General features: G+C 33.7%; 3 protein-coding genes across 3 annotated transcripts; 1 reads left to right on the top strand and 2 right to left on the bottom strand.

Annotated features, from left to right (window-relative positions):
- Positions 1–701: 701 nt before the first annotated feature.
- LOC133687936 (uncharacterized) lies at positions 702–8466 on the bottom strand. The gene is made up of 11 exons (XM_062107291.1): positions 7980–8466; positions 6765–7082; positions 6576–6684; positions 6390–6483; positions 5520–5607; positions 5327–5410; positions 3820–3916; positions 3634–3721; positions 3297–3402; positions 3120–3212; positions 702–1480 (listed from the first exon to the last, which is right to left on the bottom strand). Exons 1-11 carry the CDS (start codon positions 8148–8150, stop codon positions 1082–1084), a joined length of 1647 nt encoding a protein of 548 aa, XP_061963275.1. The 5' UTR covers positions 8151–8466; the 3' UTR covers positions 702–1081.
- Positions 8467–11270: 2804 nt separating this feature from the next.
- Positions 11271–12285, top strand: LOC133687937 (fasciclin-like arabinogalactan protein 11). The gene has a single exon (XM_062107292.1). It carries the CDS (start codon positions 11367–11369, stop codon positions 12084–12086), a length of 720 nt encoding a protein of 239 aa, XP_061963276.1. The 5' UTR covers positions 11271–11366; the 3' UTR covers positions 12087–12285.
- Positions 12286–22147: 9862 nt separating this feature from the next.
- Positions 22148–24731, bottom strand: LOC133689866 (zinc finger protein JACKDAW-like). The gene is made up of 3 exons (XM_062109941.1): positions 24134–24731; positions 23612–24008; positions 22148–23414 (listed from the first exon to the last, which is right to left on the bottom strand). Exons 1-3 carry the CDS (start codon positions 24273–24275, stop codon positions 22415–22417), a joined length of 1539 nt encoding a protein of 512 aa, XP_061965925.1. The 5' UTR covers positions 24276–24731; the 3' UTR covers positions 22148–22414.
- Between the last annotated feature and the right edge of the window lie 1000 nt (positions 24732–25731).

Here is a 25731-nt window from a genome sequence, read left to right as displayed (position 1 = left end):
AATGCTTGACTTCATTGGTTTAGACTTCATGGCGCCAAAGTAGGAACTCCACAGTAAACGAACGAAGGAAAGATAAAAAGGAACAGATCAAATTGCAACTTAATTTAAGAAAACTTATGTCATTCTCGTACATCATGCATTAAAATCATCCAAATGTCCTGGGTGAAGAAATTGTGTAACGCAGCAAGTTCTGAAAACAAAACAGTATTCTGTTACTATTTTTTTTTCTTGGAACAGGTGAAACTTTGGCGAAGAGTAAGTACTGTTATAAAAAATATATTAAAATAATATATATATAATTAAAATTTATTTTTAATATCAACATTTTAAAAAAATATCTTTCCATACTAGGTTCCCCATAAAAAAATTCGATTTGAGAGTCCACCAGATGGATTGGTAACAAAACAGACAAGGGCAAAATGAGAAAAACAATCACAACAAAAAATCTCTAGCTAACATGGTACGGCTCTACTTCAGCTTGTTAGCCTGAATAAACCATATCGATATAAATACAGCACTAGTCTCCCATAATTCCATGTTCCTCAACATAACTTTTATGTCAAAACTCAGACGTAATACGAACCAAAAGAATAATTTTTCTTCCAAATCAAAGGTACATCCAAGAGAAATAAATATCATCTAGCCATAACATGAAGCTTATGACATGTTACTGTGAGAGAGCTTCAGGATACCTGACAAAATTTTTAAGGCAATTGTGAAATTTCATTACCAGCAGAATCAAATGAACTTCTATCACCTCAGAAATGCAAATCTCGAAGGAGTAACTTCCAATTATTCTGTCAGCAATTAAAATTATATAAGTTATATCCTAGCAACAGCCGTTTTGTACTTACATAGGGGGTTTTCTCCCTCCCGAGCTCTTAGAGCCATAAATGGCATTTTATCTCTCCATATACAAAAGGACCCAGTTGACGGATTCCCCTGCAATCAGATCACATTCATCCAGCTCTATCTCTGAGAAAATCAACCGTAGAATAGGGATCAACAGCCACACCAGCAAATTCAAATCAAATTCACGAAAATGAGATCCATTTTGCCTAGGAAACTGATGACAATTTGGTCATTGCTTATATGCAGAACTGCCAGTCTTGCTTGACAATAATGGCTTCTCCTTCAAACTGGTACTTAAGATGGTTTCAGAGTTGCCTGACTGGCTTTCTGAGGTTCCAGGTCTCATCCAGATTTTTATATGGCCCTCTCTACATACAGTAAGAACAGATTCCTGTCTAAATACTAAACCAGAAAGAGGTTCTGTGTGGACACGGTGAGCTAATACAGGAGAAAGCTTTGGAACATCACGCATGCTTGGAGCAGGTTGCAGAGTACCGACTGGGATAGCACTGTCCCAGTGTGAAGATTGACTTCCAGTACTGAAAGTAGGAGATCCACCAGGAGGGCACCTGCGTAATGGCACTACAATCTCATCCATTTCCAGGTCCCATAGAAGCAACTGTGTGTCCTGTTGACAAAACAAACAAATTGCATCATGGTTAGTTATGAAGCCTTTTTTTAAAGCGCACAGGTACTACTAGGAATCAAAAAAATTGGGGAAAACTGGGAAGATAATGTTATAAGAGACCATACAGACACCTCAATCCCATCACATCACTCAGTTTTAACTCATACAACATGTTCTTTACTGCTGCAGGCATTGGTTCAGTGTTCAAATTACTTCAGCCTACTTTTATTACTAAGTGTTTGGAAAATAAACACACAGACAGGTCCAATTCATTGCATATATACAAAAACCCAAAACTCTTACTGCTGATCAATCTTATCAGTTTTAAGCTGAGCTAGCAACTAATATTACACTTAAATTATTCTTTTGACATATAAAACGATGATCACAATAACTCAAATTTTTAATCTGACCACTCTTCAAACAACTCCCCACATTAACTAGTTTCTATGCACGTGCCTTGCACATGTAACACAAAATTAATACAATTAAATTCATGCATGTTAATATGTATTTGCAAACTAAAAATAACCATATAAAAGTCATCAAAAATTAAAATAAATAGCTCTGTTTTCTGTGGGAAGTATTTTCCTAAGAAAAAATAGTTGTTAAGGAAAAGGTAAGAATTAATTAGTGGGAGCCTGAGATTTAATGAAATGTCGTCTAGTAAAATATTTCCATCTTGAGAACTGTAAGTTGTTTTCCCATGTTTTATGCTTTTTTTTTAAACCATAAAATATTTTTCATTGACCAAGTCTTCCTAACTTGCTAGTTAAAGTATCTCTTTCTGTAGAATAAAAAACTGAAAAAACCCTTCAACCATTATTTTGAATATCCAAAATCTTGCAGGAAAATAGAAAAGGCCACATAGTACTTACATTGAATAAAAGGATATTGAAAGGATATCATCTTCAAGATAGTTTTCTTTGTTAAACCCTATAAAAAATTTACATCACATTTGAAACCACCAGACTTGGCATCCCCTTGTTGTTTTGGCAACTATGTGTACCACCACCCAGAATCACCACTACCAAATATTAGCCTCTCGTACATAAAAAAGGAAAAAAAATTGAGCTTCTTCTGAGACTCAACACCAATTCGATTGCTGTCTCCACTATGAGTAAAATGTCATATTGAGATGAGATTAGCATGCACGATGGCACAAAGTTTACATAGGACTTACTAGAATTTGTGATGAGGTAGAATACCTCAAGGTGGTGAATAAAAAACAATAAAGGCCACATTAGTTATAATAATAAAATAAGGTATCTTCATCGAATTAAATGCTTTAACATAGCTTGTGCTTTTATTTATAGCAATCAATATGTTTTTTCCATAAAAATGAATACTCTCCTAGTTCTACAGTTATGCTAGAGCTAAAACACTAAATATTAAGTATATTGCTTATTTAGAATGATTGCATTTCAAAAGCACCCTCCCAGGGTTCTAAAAACTCAGGCACCTTTGCTTCACTATTAACTTCAACCAAAGCGACACATCATGCGCAGCACCCAAATTTTCATTTTTTTGGATATCACATCCAAATCATATGGCCTTTATCTGCCCTGGAACTTAAAATTGCTTTCAGCTAGTTGTTGAGCAGGTCAACCATGAATTGCAATAAAAATGTTTAGCATACCTGACCAACAGAACCAAACCGGTACACAACATTCTCCCCTGTGCCATCTGAATTTGGTGATGACCAATATGAATCAAAAGCCACTCCACTCACCTGCCAGCTCCATCAGATAAGAACTGTATAAGATGACCAGAATCATGTAATAGACTATCAACTACCATTATTTGAGAATATTACCCATGAACTGTGTCCTTCACCCCAAGCAACAACTTTCCGATCTTCCATGCTCCAGACTTGAACTAAATCATCTTCTCCTCCAGTCAAAATATATTTCACATCCATGCTGAGAGGGTGACACTCTTCATATCAGTTTTCTTGTAAAGCAATATCAATAATTGAAATGCAAAAGACCAACAGAAAAGAAAGACTTAAAGTTTAAATACAAAAGGTCTTAGGGTATATCAGTCAAGAGCCATGGCTTCTTTCCCATGGTTACAACCACAGCAAAATGTTGGAAGAAAATTTTCAAAAAATAGCAATGAGTTGTGACTTGAAAACTGGTAAAGCTAGTCACCTCCATGCACAACAAAGAAGAGCGCCATAATAACTTTTCCCACCACATATAAGTTGTTCTTTTAAATAGTCAAAAACTCGCAAGTAACCTGCATCAGCAAAAGACTAAGATCAATTACATTAACTACCCAACACAGAATAAAACAACAAGAAAACATTAGATGCAACAATAAGTACAGTGTTATACCATCTCTTCCAACAGTTGCTAAATAGGTCCCGTCGGTTGAGAAAGCAATGCCATTGATTGAACCTTGGCTAATATGCCATCTGGCAATTGGGTTACTCTGCATGCAGTTTGTAGGAGTCAAGGAAAGAACTGCATATTTTGTTGGATAAGTATAGAAATCAAGAAATAATGAGTCAAGGAAAGAACTGCATATTTTGTGGAATAAGGAGAAAAATAATCTATCACTCAAGATGCACATGCTTCTAGTGAAAGATGTTCTTATAATGCCAAAGGGAAATGAGCTAATGACATGCAAATCTAATAGAAGCATCTAAACACATATGTATAACCTCCCAGTAAAATCATCAAGATAACAAAAGTAGGCATGGGAATTGGAAAACTACAAATGAGGTTGAGCTACAGAGCATGCTTCACTGGTTTCTCCACTGGCATAATTTGACGAAAAGTTTTATGATGCTGAGAGAGTAACTAGTGGCATCCTATTAGTTACTCCACTGGACCCACTTTGAAAAAAAGAGACAGACACGTGTAGGAGAGAGAAAATCAAATATAGGACCCACTAAGATAACACAAATAGGCATGGGGAATTGGAAAACTACAAATGAGGTTGAGCGATAGACCCTGCTTCACAGGTCTCTCCACTAGCACAATCTAATGGAAAATTTTATGGTGCTTCGGAGTCATTAGTGACATTCTATTAATTACTCCTGACCCACTTTGAAAAAAAAAGGGAGATACGTGTAGGAGAGAGAAAATCAAATCCAACACTCACAAAGATAACACTAGGCATGGGGAATTGGAAAACTACAAATGAGGTTGAGCGACAGAGCCTGCTTCACTACTCTCTCTATTAGCACAATTTAACATAAAATGTTATTGTACTTAGAGAGTAACTAGCGAAATCCTATTAGTTCTCCACTAAGAACACTTTGAAAAAAGAGACAAACACATGTAGGAGAGAAAATTGAATCATTGACCCACAAAAAATGATAAGCTTATCTCTACCTAAACTTTCTCTCTTCTTTGTATCTATTTCCACCAAGTTACATAATAAATTCTCAAACAAACATGAAAGCGAATAATTATTGACTAAAAGAATGACCCTAAACAAACAAAACATAATATTTCAGAAAGATTTCAAATCACAATCACAGTGTCATTTGCAACACCATGACTAATTGTTGCTCTGAAAATGTGCACATCTCTAAACTTCTACGCATATACATCGAACTTAACTTGGCAACAAAAACAAAATGGTTTCATATATCATGGACATTTGAACAATACTTTGCCATGATAAATATTGAAGAGGAAGAGCTACCAGGTAACCGATTTATGGTGTCAATTACCAAACACGTAAATAACAACAAAGGATAATTGTTTCTGGATTTTAAAAATAATTCCCAAGTAGAGATTGCTTGAACCATTAGAAACCAAGATTATGAAGCAATGATCAAAGTAAGACTACAACATGGTACTTCAGTAGCAACAAGACAAACTCTTCTACCTTACTGTACCGGGCATGCGAAACAGAGAATTGAGTTTGATCTTTGATAACAGGGAATGAAGAATCACCAGCACCATCCTTGCTCTAGAGGAAAAGAAGAGTAATTAAATAGATAAGATCTCTTGATACAACTTGACCTCTGAAATTTTATGGAAGATGATAAAATGTAATTTTTTTCAAGTTGGAGGCTTACCTTTTCATAGACATACAAATTACCATCAGCATGAGCAACAACAAAAGCACCATCTCCTCCAGGCACCCATGCAATACTCATACAACGGCTGTTGAAAATGAGCAGCATTAATTAAATTGGTTTTGCACATAACACTCAATGGTCATAAGGGTAATATATATACTTGATGAATATGATTTGTTAACAAAATGGTCTTTTTGCATAACACCTCTGCCCAGGGGATTTTTTTCTCCTAAAAACAAAAAGGAAAGCCAAGATTTCAGAGTTTCTAGAAAATATCAAGCTAGACAAGTAAAACATTTTGAGTATATATTCTTTGGATTGCTCGAAAGCTTTTCATTTGTAGCCTATAGAAAGTTCAGGACTGTTGGGAAAAAAGTTGCATACCCATGCAATATGAGCAATTGGACATTTTAAGGTCTGTTCTGTAATTGATTTCACAGGGTATAGCATTGGCAGCACCCAGTGACACAGACAACAAATAGATCACTTTTTTATGTGCTTTAATTTGATTCTATGATGCAAGTTTTTTTTTTCTTGATAATTTTTAGATTTGTTGGGAATTTACAACTTTAGGTTTCTATTTTAGGTTACAATATTTAATGATGAAAATTAAAAAACTGTCTCTTAAGCTCAAACTTGCAACAACTAACATCACCAAGGATTCCCACATTTCTCAGCAACCTTCTCTGTGACTTGCATTATGACCAAGCCACGCTATTTTTCACAACTCAGTGAAGTTATGTATGCATATGTGCTGTTTTGACAACAAAATCATCACTTAAATAAGATAAAGCTTGGAAATATAAGCATGCATGATAAAGAAATATAGTCAAAATATGAAGGTCAGGAGCACTATAGTTATTTTGCCTGTTATTAACTGAACCATCTTTGTTATAATGCTGGGCCCCAACTAGCTTCTTTCCAACATCCTGTAATTGCTGTCTCAGTGACACAGAGTAGACTACAATAGCACAAATATTGCCAATAATATCAGAAAGTTTTAAGTTTTCAATAAAGAAAAAAATGTAATCCAAACTCAAGTTGAGATTTTACCATCACCAGAACTTAAGCCAACAAGAAAATCATGTCCATCCTTAGCATCTTGGTCAAAGGCATGGCACACAGGGTTTGAATTACTAAAATGGATGGATTTTATTGGGTCCTATATTCAAACCAAGAAACTCTTAAATACCCACCTCATGTTTCCACTACGAAAAATATCAACAAAAGATATTGAGTTACCTTATCTGGAGAATTTAAATCACTTATGAAGATGGCATCCCCTACATTGAAGATCAAGTAAGTCCCTTTTCCATCAAAATTTGTATTAATCATTGAATTACTTGAGCTCGAAGCCCCCAATGATCCAATCCTACTACTACTACTACTAATACTTTTACTCCCACCATTCCCTCCAACAAAGCTAAGTGCACGGCTTCCATTGCTACCACCCAACAACCTAGCAGCAGCTGATCGTACACCACTGCTCGCACTGAAACTTGAAGGTGGGGCTGTCGGGGTTGATGGGGCAGGCTTGTCCTTGAGATTAGCTAGGGTTACCTGATAATCAAATTTAACCAAATTTCTTATCAAAAACTCAAATTGAGACATTGATAAATATACAGTTATGCATTATCACATTAACTAAATGACAATATCAAAATTTAGCAGATAACCAAGTAAATGTTGATTCTAATAAATGGGCATTGACCAAGTACATGATAATTGACCAAACCCAATCAGATGCTGATTTCAAAAATAGGGTGTTGCTAAAAACCCCTAGAAAATTAATGAATTGCCAATGCTAAAACAAAATAGCAAAAACCACAACAAATATAAGGACAATGAGAAAAAATTTCTAAAACTAAAGAATCACCAGCCAAAACTAACACGAAAAGTTAAAAATATAAAGCTTTTACAGGCTGTTTGGAAACTTAAGATTTGAGTAGGAATGCAATCATTTCAACACCATTTACCCAATTCTAGAGTTTCGTGAGCTTTAAGTAGTATAAATGAGTTCTACAACGAACTAAAATTAGAGATATTTATAGATTTGCAAATCACAAGGAGTGTGATTTGCTACAAAATTGACCCATTAAAATTTAATCCCATTCACACCCTTCTTTCTCTCTTTCACACACACACATGCTTGACATAAGTTTTTTTTTTATAGATGAGGGAAAGTTGGATAAATCATGGATTTTCACTAAAGTCAAATGAATTCCACAATTTTTAAACCTATTTCAAACAAAAAAAAATCAATTAGCAAATCAAATCAATTCAATCTACTTAAATAGCTAAAATCAATTCTAGCATAGAAGTGTTTCCAAACAAGCAGTTAACGAAATGGGCAATCCCCAAAACGCTTCGAAACCAAAATTAACCCCATAAAAACTCGAAAGAATCAAATTGACAAAATTGATATTAATAAAAAGAACAAAAAGAAAAAAAGAAGACCTGGGTAGCAGTTTTGCCATGGGCATAGTGAAGTAGACCAGAAGGATGTGTCTTTTCATAGTGAAGCTTATAACGTCCTTCTGGGGTTTTAAAATAAGTCTTTAATCCCGGTGATTGCGGGTTCGCCGATGTAGATGACGTTGAGATCATGCCGTTGCTTGTGTTGATCATGGTGTCCTTGCCTTTTATTGTTGTAGACCTTAAAGCATCTGATCATGACACTAGGGTTTGATCTCTCTTTTCTTTTTTTCGAAAAAAAGAAACGAATTGCTGGTGGGTTTTGATTTTTAAAGAGAAAAGTTTTGTTTTTTTACTTTTGATATGCTGTTTCTGGGTCTTCAGTGGAGACCAAACAGAGAGGGGGAGTTTTGGATCCTCTGTTTTGGGGCTTCTGAGAAACGTTGTTGTTAATGTTTGTTTTGCTTTTGTTTTTATTTATTAAAGATCGGTTGTGTTTGACTTTTGAGGTTTAAAAGTCAAGTAAATGAACGGTAGAGATGATACAGGAGGAGGGTGTCTGGGTCTGAAAGTTTTCTGCCAATGAGAGGAGAAGATGATATTGATAATGATGTGTCAACACTGAATTATGTCTTTATCTATATCTAATTGTTGAGATTGAGGGGTGGTATTTTTTATTTAAAAATTATTAAAATAATATTTTAATATTTTAATATTTTTTAAAATTTATTGTTAATATCACTATATAAAATAATTAAAAAAAACATATAAAAACTTAATTTTTTTTAAAAATAATTTCAGTAAAATCCAGTCAAATTATACTGCTGCCTTAGACTTACTCTAAATTCAACTCTCTAAAAAAGAGATTGTCTTGCTGTCTCGGTCTGTTTATTACGTTGTACTATAGTTTTTAGACCTAGTCGGATTTAAGGTTCAAATTCTAAATTTTAACTAGGTTATCGAGTTGTTCGAATCAATTTTTTTAAAAAATTCAAAACAATATCATTTTAATAAAAAGAAAATTAACAGGTTACAACAGAGTTTTTAACCGGATCGTTGGGTCAACCTGCAAAGTCATATTGAGTTTTTTCTTTCTATTTTTTTTCTTTAACCTAGTTCATTTTCAATCTTGGATTGACCCGATTCTGGATTGATTTAACAGACCAGACCGGTTTTTAAAACCATGCTGTGCACTAATGTAATTGGGGAAATATATTATATTATATTATACATCAAGCTGTGTCTCAAGCAGATCATGGTGTTGTTTTTGTATGTGCAAGACAGTGATTGGAGGATATTCTTGTGGGCCTAAAATTGCTAGCCCATATTGAGTTGGGGCTTGGTGAGATTAAGATTTTAGCCATGCCTTGGGCTCAAAAGCTATTTGTGATGAGTTGCCAGATTGTTTGGAAGCTAAACTATTTGGTGAAGCTTTTTAGTTCATGTTTATGGTAAAGACATCCGAGAGGGAGCCTTTATATATTGAAATTAGTCTCTTCATACTTAAATTTAAACAAATTGTTCACAAACAAATTAGTGTATTCACAGGATTTTTTCCTAGTCTTTCTCCTAAATAATAACAATTCTTCTCAATGATGTAACGAAATCTTTTAGGTAAAGTTTAGTTTAGTTAGTATTTCAGAATAAAAAAATAAAGACAACTGGGATAGAGAAAACGAGATAAAATAAAAAATAGAATTAAATTATATTTAATTATGATATACAAGATAAAGTAACTATTTATACATCATGTTTGGTTTATAATGTACACATCATAATAGAACATGAATTTCTTTTTTTGTTCTTAATGTATATTAGTATATGTTTGAAAGCATAATTAGAACAACATCTTAATTATAACATGCATTAGTTGGAGATTGGTGGTAAATACTAATTAATATCAAATTAAAGTATCATGTTTTTTTTTTCTTTCCTTTCTTTGAGATGTAAAGCAATCTTCGATTTAAACCTCTAACTAAATTAAATATGATTTCGAGAACTAAAAAGTAGTTGTTATCTTCACCCAAATGATAATTTCTGGAGGAACCACAAGAAAAAAAAAGTTTCTTAAATCATTAGAAAGGTTGTAAAATAGTCAAGCTTGGAGCTTCTAACAATAGTTTAAACTGGATGTGGCACCGTTGTGTATAAGATCAATTTTTTGTAACAAGAAAATATTTTTCAAGTAAAAAACTAAATAAATTAAATTATGTAAAAATTAATTTGATATGATCCAATCAACTTAATAGATTTAAAACAAATCTGAACAATGGTGTAAGAATATAGTTTGATTTAAAAAAATTCAAGATAATATCATGCAACAAAAAAATATTAAGACAACAACATATTATATCAACTTGGATTAATATTTTAAAGCCGCGACTCATTTCATGATATCATGATAATTCTGTATAAAACAAATTAAAATAAATTATGAAACTCAATTTCCAATCAACTTGAGTTAATATTTTAAATCCGCGACTCATGTCATGATACCATGATAATCCTGTATAAAATAAATTAAAATAAATTATGTAACTCAATTTCCAATTAACTCAATGTTAAATAATGAAATTAAAAAAAATTAAAAAATTAAAAAATTTAATTCTCAATCGATCCAATATTATCTAAGTTATTTTTTAACTTGCTAATTTAATCGAGTTACACCAAATTAATTTTTATACAATTTAATTTTGTATTTTAAAAAATATGTTACCAAGTTTAAAAAAAAAGTACGAGAAAGGAAGTTAAAGTCTTAAAAAAAAAAAAAGTATTGACACAAAAAGACAAATATTAGTAATGCTAGAGTGCTTGCAAGAGAATTCTCTCCGAATAACTCAAACTCAAACTTGACGAGCAACAAATGCCATGGCCTCTATCGATCCATCTAGCATATTTCTAGCATTTTCCATACGGACCTGGGATATAGTAGAATCGTTTAAATTTCATCGACAATTAGACAAACGCACGTTTAAATTTCATCTGAAAGCTGCGCAGAGAAGTGCTTTTGAAATGTCCACAGTGAAGGCAACCATGCATTGGCCCCTCCACAACATTGCTGTCATGGTCATTAACAACCTTAACTACTGGTATTATTGACCGCTGAAACCTTGAGCTCGAAGGTTGCTTCTCAAAGCTGTCCCTTACCACAAGCAACAACCATTGCGTCATTTCTTATTGTATTTCCTGCCTTGCAAAGCAATATCCCTGGATTTTCCTACCTTACCAGTAGGATCAGCACTGAGGTGCTCCCCTCACCTTTATATTTGTACCCTTTCACCTAACTATAACAACCACTAAACAAATCTCCTCCCCAATATATACTCCCCTCACCCCCCCCCCCCTTCCTCCGCCACTCAAACTCTTCCTCTTCACAATTAGCAAACAGCGAGCTAGGTCACTTGCAAGAATCTTACGTAGCCTATAACGATGAGAAAGCAACTCCTCTCCCCATTCGTTCCTTTCTTGATGTTCCTCCTCTACAGCTCCACGACTGTTGCTCAAACCCCATCACCAGCACCTTCAGGTCCAACCAACATCACCGCAATCCTCGAGAAGGCTGGTCAGTTCACAACCTTGATTCGGTTAATGAAAAGCACCCAAGAGGCTGACCAAATCAACACACAACTAAACAACTCAAACCAAGGCCTAACAGTATTTGCACCACCTGACAACGCCTTTACTAACCTCAAAGCAGGCACGCTGAATTCACTCAGCGATCAACAAAAGGTCCAACTGGTGCAATTCCACATCATTCCAAATTTCTTTTCCATGTCAAGCTTCCAAACTGTGAGTAATCCCTTGCGTACTCAGGCCGGTAACAGTGCCGACGGCGAGTTCCCGCTAAATGTGACAACATCAGGGAATCAAGTGAACATAACAACAGGGGTTAATACTGCAACAGTGGCTAACACTATATTCACTGATGGCCAGTTAGTTGTGTATCAGGTGGATCAGGTCCTTCTGCCATTAGATCTCTTTGGTACAGCGGCAGCACCAGCACCTGCACCTTCAAAGCCTGATAAAGATGTTCCAGCCAAAGCTCCTGCAGGGTCAAAGGAAGATGCCTCTGTTGATGCTTCAGGTGCAACCATTGCAACTGTATCTGTCAGTATCGTGCTGATCGCAGCAATTTCATTGAAGCTATGAGTTTTTGTTTTCGGAAATTGATAAGGAGTTCTTGTTTTATTGATCTGTTGTGATTTGAACTGAGGTGGATTATTCTTTGGTTACTCTCCCTCTCCTCTTTTATGTAATGTACCATGATTGGCTGAGATCTTCCTCTCCACTCAATTTTGTGATCTTATGTTCAAATTTAAAGTTAATTGCAATAAAATTCTTTGACGCACCCTGCCTAGGTGTTGAGGAATTCAACCATTAACCGGTGAACCGACAGCGATTACAACGGGATCCGACAAAAGCAGAAAAACTTCATAAATAAATAAACGAAAAGCCTTAGTAGATTGGATCCATGAAAAAATAAACCGGACAGTGGATACAATTCAGAACGGTATTTAGGAAACAGAAAATAATGCCAGATGCCTCTAAAGCCATCTACAACTTAAATACAGCTAGAAAAAATACAGCAAGAAACAGTGTCACGCTAAGCAGCCTAAACCATCTTCAATTGAAATTTAAGAGCCGGCAACTATAGTCTCGAATGTTCCTTGGTTGTGGTGGATCTAATTATCGAAGATATAAATTAAGGCAATATATTTTGAATTCAAATCCAATCAATCCAATTATTTAATTAAAGAGAAAATCAAGAACCACAGATCATGAAGTTAAAATTTTTAAATAATTGAATATTGCAATTTATTTTCATAACTATTTGATTATATATATATATATATATACATATTAATTAGTTGATTGTAATATCACAACCTAACAATAAAGTTTTTCATTTTTAACCAGCACAAATTAGCGAAGAAAGTACATCAGGAGCTCATGATCAGGTTCCCAGGCCAATTTTTAGGTATGGATCATGGAATTCCAAAATTGATTCTCTTGGCTAATTCATTTGAGTTTCCGCCCAGACCCAACATATAGAAGTTCCAAAACTTGTTTCATCTGTGGCCATGCGAACATGAATGTTCCTGTTTTTTTTTTTATGAAAAATAAATGTTTACTTACTGTTTTTTTGTTCTACGAAGGAATCAAATGCAAGATGCTAAAGAAAAGAAGGGAAGGTACTCACCAACTGGATCATTCAACTATAATCAGATGTTCATTTACTGCACCGCCGACCCTAATTACAGGAGCAATATTTTGGGCACATGTTCGGTTTGTTAAGGACCCGAAGATAGAATAGAAGGATAACCTGGATAATCATTGGCAAATACAAAATCGGATGCAAAACGATAATATAATAATGGAGGATGCAACAGCAAGATGAATCGGAGCTCAATAATTTCATTGAATCAACCAATACAAGTTATTGAACTGGGAAGATTTTGGAAGCAAAACTTTATCGAGGAATAAACTGATCCCGTGACCAACCCTCTTTTAATTGGCCGTGATGTACCTGTTAGTATTATTATTCAAATTGGTGTTAGGACTATGTTACAATAACAAGCAAAGAGAAGAGCAGGCTAAGAGGATTGATCAATTATCTGAGTAGATGGAGTCAGTGCTAGCTACTCTCTAGTCTTTTGCAACTAATAAGGAAAATATAAGGGACACGAGGGAAAACTACAGTACTGATAGGAAACAATTATCTAGTCTTTTGCTTTAATTTATTTGGAAAAAAGAACCGTGACATGGTTTGAAGGGTTTTTGTTGGGAAACAATGACCTAACCAACTAGGAAGAATTTTCCAAGGCTCTTTATGTAAGATTTGGCACTTGCAGTGATTTAGTAGAGGAGTTTAACAAAATAGATCAAGAGAAAGGAGTTGATGAATACATTGAGAGATTTAAGGAGTTGATGTCTTTAAATTGAGGGCGAGAAAAAAACAAAAAAATTAATTAAACCGAAAAAAATTTAACCGAACTAAGAAAAGAACCGAATAAATCGATTAAAAAGCCTAAAAAAATCAGTTTGGTTTGGTTTTGGTTTCTAAAATCTTAAACTAATTAAACTAGATAGAACTAAACCAGTTCAACTAACATTTAAACCCACTATGAAAGAAAACCCTAAAACTAAATTTCACAATCCCTCAGCTCTCAGCTCTTAGCTGCCCTTGCCCCCTCTCTCCCAAATATCTTTCAAGTTGCCCCTCTCTCACCCCTTTCCTTCTCTAATGTCTTTCAAGTTGTCCCTTTCTCACCGTTCTTCTTCTTTAATTCTTTCATTATTCTTTGCTCAAGCCTTAAAACAATTTTCACCAGAACTTTCAACACCAACATCATCATTTGACCCCAAATTTTCAATCTTTCCCTCTTTCATACTATACACTTAATCATTATTATTTATAAATAAAAGATGAAGAGATAGAAAATGTTTCTTGCATAAAAGGGATTTGTGTTTTTTCTGTTTGTTTTTGCATAAAAGGGATGTGCATTTCTTCTATGTGTCTCAGTTTCATGGATTTTCCAGGGTTGTTTTGTGTTTTTTATAAGTTGTTGGGAATTTTGTTGATCCTCTTATCATTTAAATCATTATTTTGCACTTGTACATGACTGAAATCCTTGCCATTTAGACCAATCAATTTGTCATCCATCTTCTCCATTTGTTGGCATCAGCTTGCCCTTCATATGAAACAAAAATGAATTATATCGGTTTTTCTAAATTTTTTTCTCAATTAACCAAACTAAACCAAATCAAACCGAAAATGGTCAATTTGAATTGGTTTTGGTTTTGAATAAAAAAAATAAAAATTCAATTTGGTTAGTTTTTTTTAAATAAAAGCAGAACCGAATAAAAAATACTCACCCCTACTTTAAATGAATGCTCTCAACCCCGTGTTTCTAGAGACATATTATGTATCTAGCTTTATTAGTGGATTAAAGAAACATATTAAACCAATGTTGAAGAATGAAGATACTCAATCCCATCATTTTGTAAGCTTTTGATTAAGCTAAGTGGCAAAAAGAGTTTAATGCTGCATTGGCAAGGAGAAGCATAATGGTTTCAAAGATCAATTCCTCATTCAACATTGGAAAACCAATAAATATTTCCAAACAAACAATCTTCTGAGAACCTTTATGAGCAAAGAAGAAAACTTATATTATGTTTTAAATATGGGTTTAAGTTTTCTCTTGGACATAAATGTAGTGTTAAGGTTCATAAAAAAAAGGAGAAAAGTTCTTTTATTTATTTAAAAAATATTTTTTTTCAAATTTTCTCTTCTATTTATCTCTCCTCCTATCTAATTATAGTTTAAAATATATAAGTTCTAACATCATTATGAAAGCCTATAAGATGAAACTAAAAAAAGCCGCATGCGCCACTAGAGCAACGATCCATAAAGCAAAGAAAAAATATCATGAAGTGAACATCTCATGATTATATTTAATCAATTAATTTAATTTAAAAACAAAATTTCTTTTTAAAAAAGCTAAATTTAATAAAGAATGACAAATCAAAAAACCTAAGATAACTTAGGTCATTTTAAAAATTGGTGAAATATCATATAGAAAGTTACTAAAAAATTTAATGGAGCTCAATCTCCAATTAAATAAATATTGAAAGATAAAATTAAAAAAAAAACATAAAATTAAAAGAAAGAGAAAAAAACTAAAAAAACTAAGTAAACCTAAGCAAATCTTCATAACCTAGATTAATCTTCCAAACTTGCAACTCGTCAAATCATATACCCAGGTTCAATCCCCAACTAATGAAATAAAAAAAATATCATTTTAAATTTTTTTACAAAGTAAATAAAAAGCAACCAAAAGAATAAAAATCAAATTTGATAGATGAAAAAAATTAAAAGAGGATAAAATTAAAAAATAATTTTATAAACGATTTCAAATTAAACAAATAGTAATAAAAGGATAAGGACTAAATTTGAAGAAAAACAAATTGAAGAGTTACTTTAAAAATTTGAAAGGTTAGGCATTAAAATCAAGGAAGAGAGAGAAAAGAAAAAAATATCGTTGATGCTAAACTGAAGGTCCAAAAGCCATACACTCCATTTAAGGATGGAGGGGCCGCCAAGACGATTCGATCACCACCTTAGAAGCCATTTTTGGCCACCGAATGCCCCATCAAGTTCCACTTGAAAAACACGTATACATCCCACATGCTTACGCTTGTGCTTGCAATGCATGCGCTAGCTAATTTTTTTTAATAATATTTATATTTATTAAAATATTAATTTATCTCTTAGTCAACTTTATTATAGAAAAACAAGATGAAAATAAAAATAAAAACCCTCGATGCCAATAAAGAAAATTGTTTTAGAGTAATTTAACTATTTTATTGTGGTTTAAAAGTAAAATTTTTAAAAAGTTCACAAAAGCTAACTAAATAATTTTTTTTAAGAGTAATTTAATCATTATATATCAACCCTATTCTCCATTCATTTCTCCTTTATTTTTCAAAATCCAAGCACTGCAGCTCCCTCCACAACCGCCAACCATACAAACAAAGTAAACAAAAAAAATCTCATCTTCATCTTCTCTATTTTGACTGGAGACATAACTCACCTCCACCCTCTATAACTGTTATATCAAATTTTTTTCAGCCACACCTAAACCAATTACTAGCTACAAACCCAAATTTTTTCTCCATAAAAACAACAAAAATCTTTCTTTTAAAAAATACAATTTTATATTAAATTTCATATGGCCAAGTCTCTCAAAAATTAAAAAAAATCATATTTTCATAAATAATACAAATAAAACAAATACATGTCATGATTTAACATCTTTAAATATAAAAATTCAAGAAAATAGTTTTATTGATATCTTTGTATGCATTTTTGGATCTAATAATCAGTTTATGAGGTCCATGAGAACTTAGCCTACATTTAAAAAATAAAAAAATTGTTTGTTCAAATATTAAGGATTACAAACTTATATGCATAGCGTATTTTCAATATTAAAAGAAAAATGTAAAAAACATGTTTTGACATTAGAATAATTAGGTTTTAAACTGATAAGATAAATATCTCCTTATAGATGAGAGATTTTCTTAAACTTTAGACAAACCAACAATTAGAAAACACAACAATACCTTAATTTATATTAGACAAACAAATAATGTAGCTTACCTTTAGAAAGATGTACTAGGAGTGATACATTCTTCCTATACACAACCGGTCCCTTATGTAGGATTTGAGATCAGTTAGGGTTTCCAAATACTAGGTGGTGATTTTGCCTTTTTTTACTTATAAAGATAAAGAATTACTTGTTTTTTCCACCCATCACCACAAATATTCTAGCTTGGGAGGATAATTATCGCGACACCGTATACGTGTGACACTAATAATGACTAATGAACCTTGTGAAAAGCCTATTACCCCCAATAGCTAGTCCAATAATCTGTTTTAAAAAGGGGAAAATGTCATTACCCTATTCCAATCCATAATATAATGAGTTTGGGTGCACAATGAAATCATGATCCCTTTAGTTTCTTTTTCTTTTTAATACTATAAAATTTCTGGATTCCTTCTTAGACAAGTTCAGTCTCCATTCATTTAGCTAAGGAAACATTGTATCCTTCACCATTCTTCTTATTTCCCCTTCTAACAAAGACATTACAAATTATACTTGGATTTAACTAAGAGTTTTCTCAGTTGGAATTATATTTTGAATTTATTAAAAAATGATTCAAATTAATTAGTTGAATAAGTAAAGATATTTTTTAACGTAACAAAAAATATCATGGTTATAAATATCTATTTAACATTGTTATTAAACATGACCTCGTTGCTCAACCTTGAAACCTTTCAATATGACTATTTATCTAACTGAATTTTAAAATTAAATCATGTGGGAGTTGATTTGATGTGACCCGGTTGACTTAGTTAGTTCAAAAGCAACCTGGACAACCAATAAAAAAAAAGTTTAAGAATGAAATTGATAGAAAAACCTCTCGACCCAACTTCTTACCTAACCCGATTTTAAAATTAAACCATGTGGAAGTTGCCTTGACATGACTCAATTGACTTGGTCAGTCTAAAGAAAACTCAACCGATCAATAAAATATTTTTTAGAATGAAATTGAGAAAAAAAAAAGATGTAGTTAACATAAAAAATCTCTCAACCAGACTCTATTTCCAGCATAAATTTAAAATTAAACTATATGAATGTTGTCCCAATATGATACAGTCAACTTGGTTAGTTCAAAAGTAAGCCCAACAATTGTTAAAATAAATCTAAAGATAAAATTGAGATAAAAATATTGAAATTAAAAGGAAAAAAAGAAGAGAAATGAAAAAAAAAATCGAAGGGGAATGAAATTTTTTTTTTAAAGAGAAGCTTCTCTGTTTATATATGAATAGCAAAATGTTTTCCAAATGTTTTCCATGTATTAAGTACTTGTATCTAAAGAAAAAAATGAAATATAAAATGAATGAAGTAAATAGAGGCGCGATCGGCACCGTTTGGGAACGCGGTGCAACGGCGTTCCCTAAAAAATTTTTTTTGCTAAAAATTAATTTTTTTTTGTATTTTAGATTATTTTGATACGCTAATCTTAAAAATATTTTTTAAAAAATAATAATAAAATATTATTTTAATATATTTTAATATAAAAAATATTTTAAAAAATAACTACCGCCACACTTCCAAACAAACTAAGTTCGGAATTTGGCTCAATGGCAGCACCGAGGGCTTCACCATAACGCCCCAGTTTTAATACTTCGAGAAGCCCTTTCGAACAACTCTGCAGCATTTCTAGCTTTCGTATCTAAAAAAGATTCAAGTTCAAAACACACAACGCAACATTAATCCATAGAAAATGAAATCAATATGAAGAACGAAAATCATATATCCCCATCCCACACCACAATTATCATGCAAATACATGTTTATACTTTGTTGATATTGATATTACAATTTAAACATAGCCCAGATAAATACGTACTCATGATAAACGGGCTTTGGATTGACATAAGAGCTTGGCCCTTTAACTATATAATCAATAGGCTTGCTATGGAAAATTTAAAAAGGGTCCGCATTGGGAGAAATGCATTTATTTACAGTTAAGCATGTTGTTACTTTGAAAATCTTGATGTGTTTATTGAGTTTAGAGTTGATAATTTATTTTAATTTGTTTTTTATATTATTATCACAGTATAAAAAAAATCCTAGAATCAGGTAGGTATCAGAAAAATATTTCAGCAAAACGATTTTAAAAAAAACTAGGTTATTAAACTTTGTAGAGTCAATGACCCGATTTACGAGTTTGATGAGATAACCATGGTTTTCTCAATTTGCAGGTTTAACAAGGTATTTTTTTTTCTAATTGAATTCGATTATGTGATTGTCTATTTTTATTTTTATCATTTAGCTAAAAAAATAGTTTTGAAAAAAAATATGTTATTAAATTTTAGAAAATTCATGGGCGTGTTGACGCGTACGGCAAGTTTAAATTTTTTTTTCTTTTTTTTTAAATTTTTTTTTAATTTTTTTTTTGATATTTTTGATGTTGTCTTAAAAAAATTTATGGTGGTATTTATAAATAATATTTTAGCTTTTACATGAAATATAAATAACATCTGGGGCATGTATTGAAAATATTGAGGAATCATTAAATATATGCCAAGCTGGGAAAACGTGAGTTGTTCCAAATAAATAATAAAAAAGGTTGAGTTAGGTTGACAGGGGAAAGAGTTTGGTTAGGCTGGCCTTCTTTCCTTTTTCTTTTCCCTTTCTTCTCCATCTAGCCTCGATTGGCCTAGTGGGGTATGATGGGCTAGTTTCCAGTCCACCTCTTCTCTTCTCTTCTTTCTCCTTTTTTTTTTTTTTTTTGCTCTTCCTTTATCCTCCTTTCTGCTTTCTTTTCTCTTGGTTGGGCCACGAACCTCTAAGTTGGTTGGACCTGCATCTAGCCAGGCTTGGTTAGGTCTGGTTGACTGGCAGGTCTGGTTGGGCCTATTGTCAGGCTGCTTTTTTTTTTGCCCTACTGATGGCACAGAACAATTAACTAGCTATAGGTTTAACGTACTATTGACCATTGATCTTTGATGGCACTTGTCGCTGTCCTCTTATTGTAGATTAACAAATTTCATGAGGGTTCCCTTTGAACTTTGAAGGCGAGTTAATGAGTTGATTGATCTCTCTTGTTGGTATTACTATTAGTTTTCCTGGGAGGCTAAGAACAAGAAATCTAAATATAAGGGTTTGATTTTTCGTTCCTTTTTTTTTTATTAAAAAAAAAACAATTCAACGCCAGGATCAAAATTTAGTTGTCCAAAACCAGTTCGATGTTAGCGCAACATCCCATAAAGACTGAGAGATTGTCATTTTGAAACAGTTTTCAAACTCCAAAGATATAGCTCTGCCCAGGTCTCGAAAACATGGTCGTGACAAGTACCAATAAAAAGGTGATACTCATTACTATAAAGTTTCTCTCATTCAAACCTCTAAAAAATACACACCCTTTTTGGTTATAAATAGTTTAATAGTAAATGGGAAATGGTAAAGGTAACTCTAACTACACATACTTCTTTCTAAGAATGCCCGTTTCATCTCCTTGCCACAATGTCTGTCATAAAAAGGCATTAATGGAAAGTCAAGTATGTGCTGCTGCTCATAGCGACCCTCCAACGGTTTGTTAGGGTTAACAGTGCACCATAAACAACAGGAGGAGTTCACATACAGTAATGGTCCCCTTAAAAACTGTCTGAAAGAGACCTATGTCGCTAGCTTTCTAGCTAGCTTGTTAGGGCCCAAAAAAAAAAAAAAACATCTTTCTAGGATTAGTAGGCAAAACCTAAAGGGGACAATGAAAGTGTTTGAGACATGGAAAATGGAAAGCCGACCTCACAGACGCAGTTTTCCAACAAGGTTAAAATTGAACCGCAAATATTGTGTAATTAAAATGGCTTAATTTCTAACTGGATTATGGATGAACTTATCTTCCTTTATAGCATAGATTTGCTTGCAACTTGTTAATTAGTGGTATAAATTAACCCAGCCTTGCCATTGTGCAAGAATCCCCCACTTCCCATGCATCTTTGAAAGCCATCAGTCTGACCTTCAAATTCAAGCAGTCATTTTGTTGAGGCGGCTTTGGAACCATGTCCTGGTTTGGGTGATTGGATTTTTTTTTTGAAAAAAATGGAATTTTTTTTAATTATCCCAAAAACACCTGTTTGAACGAGTACATATATAATATTATCTCTGATCCTAAACAACCAGTTTTTTAATTTTTTTTTTATATCTAAGGGAAACGCAACAATATTCTACCAAACTTTCATGGAATTCCTTGGGTGGATCGGACGACCGAATTGTTAGCTAGAATATACGAATTTTTATTCTCATGTATGTATAGGAATTAGGAAGTTGATCATGCATGAGTTAGTTATTATTCTTATAGGAATTTTCATTCATGGATATACCTGAGTTAATTATTATTTTTAATCCAAACATGCTTGAGATAATTATTATTTCATTATTTGCCTTGCTTTAATTAGTAAGTTATGATATGAATTAGAAGGAAACTAGCATACGAGTATCATATCGCTTGCTTCATAGAAATCAATGTCTACTTTCCGAGATTTATTAGGTTGATAAATATAGGTTTTGTACTTGACATTTTGACGTATAACTCTTGATTAACTCTCATTGCCAATAATGACTTAATTGCCATGGGGAAAAAAACCATTAATTCCATTTTAGTCAATGAGGAATTTTCACAATCCCATCATACTGCCTTCGACAAATCATACTTCTTCTTCTTCTTCTTGACCCCTAAATTTCTTCCTAGGCTTCCTTCGGCCATAATCAACACTAGAAAAAATCAAAAGGGTTTCGCCATACGCAGTACTACCTAGATTCTCCCTAGTTAAAAGAGACCCTAGAATACACGTGTACACAGCTTGATCTTAGCCAGAGAGAGAGAGAGAGAGAGAGAGAGACGTGTAAAGCCTAATCTCCCCAAGACTTCGATTATTATAATATATATTAAACAAATGGAACACCAACTTATTAGTTGGTGCACATTGTTTTCGATCTTAAACTATAACAAAGACTTGGTTTTTCCTTCTTCCAAAAACCCACCAACGTTGACGAGGTACCCGGATTTCGTTGACGATCAGTCAGCGATATGTCGTTGTTTTCCGTGCCTTTCAATTTCAATAAAGAAAGAAAAAATGATCCAAGTAGGAGTATACGATAAGAGCGTTAAGACAGAAAATAAAACAACAAGAAAATAAAAACAACAAGAAAAACAAGGAGAACATGCATGACTTGGAGTTTGTTCATTGTTCGGTCTTTTTCTGACATGTTTCATGCACTGGGCCACCACCAGTAATCACGAGCTGCCCTTCCCTTCACCACCATTTCTACCGAGCCCCACTCTGCTGTTTTAGCCGGGATTTTAAAACAGGCCTTATGCAATTCACGTAGCGTGCAAGATCATCAAGGATTGACAGTGAAATGGTTCAAGCTCATGGCTGAACTTATTGAAGCAAACTTCGCTAGGTCTTGTGGTAAAAATGGACGACTGGATTCACTACTCATACCCAGAAAATCTCTTGTTAAACCACTCTCGATAGAATTTGAACCTCTTTGATGCTTCAACTGAGTCTGGTCATTTTGTAGTTTTCCACTTGTTTGCATCATAAGTTGATCAAGGTTGCTTGATGTACCCATCATTGCATCACTCATTGCTACAGTACTATTTGTTGTTGTTAGGCTCTCGGCTGCAGTTTGCTTAACATTTTGAAAGACTTGGTGTAGCTCGTTTGGATTTTGATTGAGAGAGATGGGGTTTGTTGTAGGAGAAGAAGAAGAACAGCTCATTAGTCCATAATTGTTTCCAAAGAAAGATTGGTTGCTTCTTGTAGAACCCATTTGAGCTGCCTTTTGTAGAAGTGCAGTGGCAGACATATTGGGCACTGCAGCTGGCTTTGATTGCTTGTTCTGAATACTATCAGAATACAAAGAAGCTGATGTATTCACCATATTGGCTTTACTACTACCTTCTTCCTTTAGCCCATGAGGGAGTCCAGATAAGGTTAAATTCCCAAAATTGGCGGTGGACGATGAACCATAGAGATTGGCTGATCCCATTTGCACCATTTCAGGCAAACCACTAGAACTCGATGGCACGTAAAGATTTAAATTGGGACTAATATGTGAATTGGCTTGATTTAGCCACAGAGAAAGTCCAGGCTTTTGTTGATCAACACCAAGAGAATTTCCTGGAGTCATGCCACTGAAATCAGGTCCAAAACCTGAATTGAATTGTGGAATGCCTGCGATATCTGGAACTCCCGGCCGGTCAGGAAATCCATGAGGCAAATCTACCGTATCATTTCTGAAATTTAGATTTGCTGCAGCTGGAACGGAAGTGATTCTTGCACTTTCTTCAGCTAAGGCATCGCAAAAGGCTCTGTGTGTGATAAAGCTATCTTTCCTGTTTTGGTATATATTAGAAACCCCAATTCAAAATTTGATCTATCAGCACTTATTATGATTACCTAGCAAGTATAATCATAAATGAAGTATCATTTAATTCAAAAGAAAAATCAAAGGGATAACATTTATTTCATCTGCTACGTAATCAATGACAGAAAATCAAGAACCAAGTGTGTGTAGTAACAGTGTTAGTACCTGGAAAATAAAGTCCCACAGTCACATTTATACTCTCTAGTCCCGCAAGTCTTGGAGTGAGCTTTCCAGTCTGATTGAACTGCATACTTCTTTGAACATTTCTCACACTTCCACTTCTTCTCCCCATGTTTTCTGCTAAAGTGCTTCTTTATGCCAGTTAAGTCTCCGAGAGCTCTAGATGGATCGTGGTGAACGCAGGTCTTTTCTGGGCAAATATAGACCTTCTTTCGTACCTCTTTGTTGGTTCTTTGCTTTAGCTTCCATGGAAGATTGTGACCTCTTCGATGAAGTTGCAAGTTTTGGTCTCTTTGAAATCCTTTGTTGCATATTTCACATATAAACCGGTTTGTAGCCATGAGAGACTTCGGAGATAAAGCAATAACCTCAGCATCTGGATCTGTGAAGACGACATAGAAACAGTTTATTTGACTACTATTCAATTAAAGTAAGTTTTGTACATACGCGATAACTAACTAAGAGATTAGGTACCAAGAAAAATAAGAAATTAAGCATGCTACTTACCTGGTGTTCCTGGTAAATTTCTTTTCCTCTTGGCCGCTTGATTAGGATTAGTTTTAGGGTTAGGGTTAGGGTTTGCATTATTCTGGTCTTGAGCAAACCCTGCTATTGAAGATGGTAGTGAGAAAGCATCACCAGACATCATTTCTACTTAAATTGAACCAAACACAACAACTCAACAAAGCTTTCGAAAAAGGATAAAAACCGTAAGAAAACAAAAGAAAGCAAGAGTTTCTCCCAACACAAACAGGTAAGTGTTTAGTTTATTCAAATACTGACTTCACTCTTTAGCTAATTCTGCCAAAAGACAAGAAAAACACAACTCAAGCTTGAATCTAAACACCCCCTCCTAAAAAGAAATATAGTCCAAATTAACTTCGGACTCTTGTTACAGAGATCTGGTTTGCCTTTGTTTGATTTCAAAAGAAAAGACCAAAAACCATTGAGTAAAGAGAATATCTCTCTCTCTTATTATCTTGGCCTTACTCGTCCCCCTTTTTTTTTTTTTTTCTTGCTGAAAGTCGGTCAGCCATATATTTTTCAATAATGGGCCACACCTCTCTCCCTCACACACACACAGGACACATCGGTACCACACGCACGATGGTAAATGGTAAAAAAAGAGAGGTGTATCTATATATACACACGAGAGAAAGAGAGAGAGTATATGAGCTACTTTGTATAATAAGAATGTGTAGGATTGCGTCTCTCTTTGTAGCCTTTAGAGCTCAAACTCGAATTATCAGCAGGAAAAGAAAAGGTAACTGCAAGAGTAAAAGAATAATTGGGGATAAAATAGTAGAAACAAGGAAGAGTAGCATTAACTAAGTAAAAGCAAGGTGATGCATGGGTGCATGAAAAGTAAAATAAAAAGGTAATTGATAGGATTGTTTGTTTTACTTAAGGATGATATGATATTGATGATCTGATGAAAAGGGAAGATTGAAAAGTTGTTTACCTTTACAGTCCATGAACAAGTATTGAAATGATTATACTATAATTAAAGTTTAAGACCCAATTTAGCATACAGTGGCTAGATAGCAGAGAGTCAGAGATAGTGCAGTATATGTTTGGTGAAAGAGAAAGAGAGAAGGTTAGTTACGTTTCCCTAGGCAATGCCATTGATAGGACCGTCCGTGATACACTGTCTCAGTGCAGGAGTGTGACTGGGGGGCCAAAGCTCCTGTGATTCTGATATCGTCGTCGTCATCATCGTCATCTTCTTCTTCTTCAATTAATCATCCCAAGAAGTTTGAGTGCATGTGGGCACAATATAGATGCTTTCTTCACTGTTTTAACTGAGGTTGATGCTGATACCATTCCACCAGCCTGTTAATTAATTAATTTGTTACTATATACATCGAGATTGCTGGATATGTTGAATGTTCTCCAGCGCCTCGGTAAATTTATTTGTTTGTAAAATGATTTGATATGTAATTAAGGCGGTTTAATTTGATAAATCGGAGGAGTACTGTATGTAGTCGAGGAATCAAAAATTATTTTGCTCGTTATTTGTTGCATTTTATTGAAATGCTAGAACGTCCAGTGCTTCCCATTTTAGTGGTCAAAAGAAGCAACTTACTTTTTAAGATGATAATACA

This window comes from Populus nigra, chromosome 3, assembly GCF_951802175.1.
Source record: "Populus nigra chromosome 3, ddPopNigr1.1, whole genome shotgun sequence".
NCBI lineage: Eukaryota > Viridiplantae > Streptophyta > Magnoliopsida > Malpighiales > Salicaceae > Populus > Populus nigra.
The sequence above is the reverse complement of the archived record's forward strand: the minus strand, read 5'-3'. Positions and strand labels throughout refer to the sequence as shown.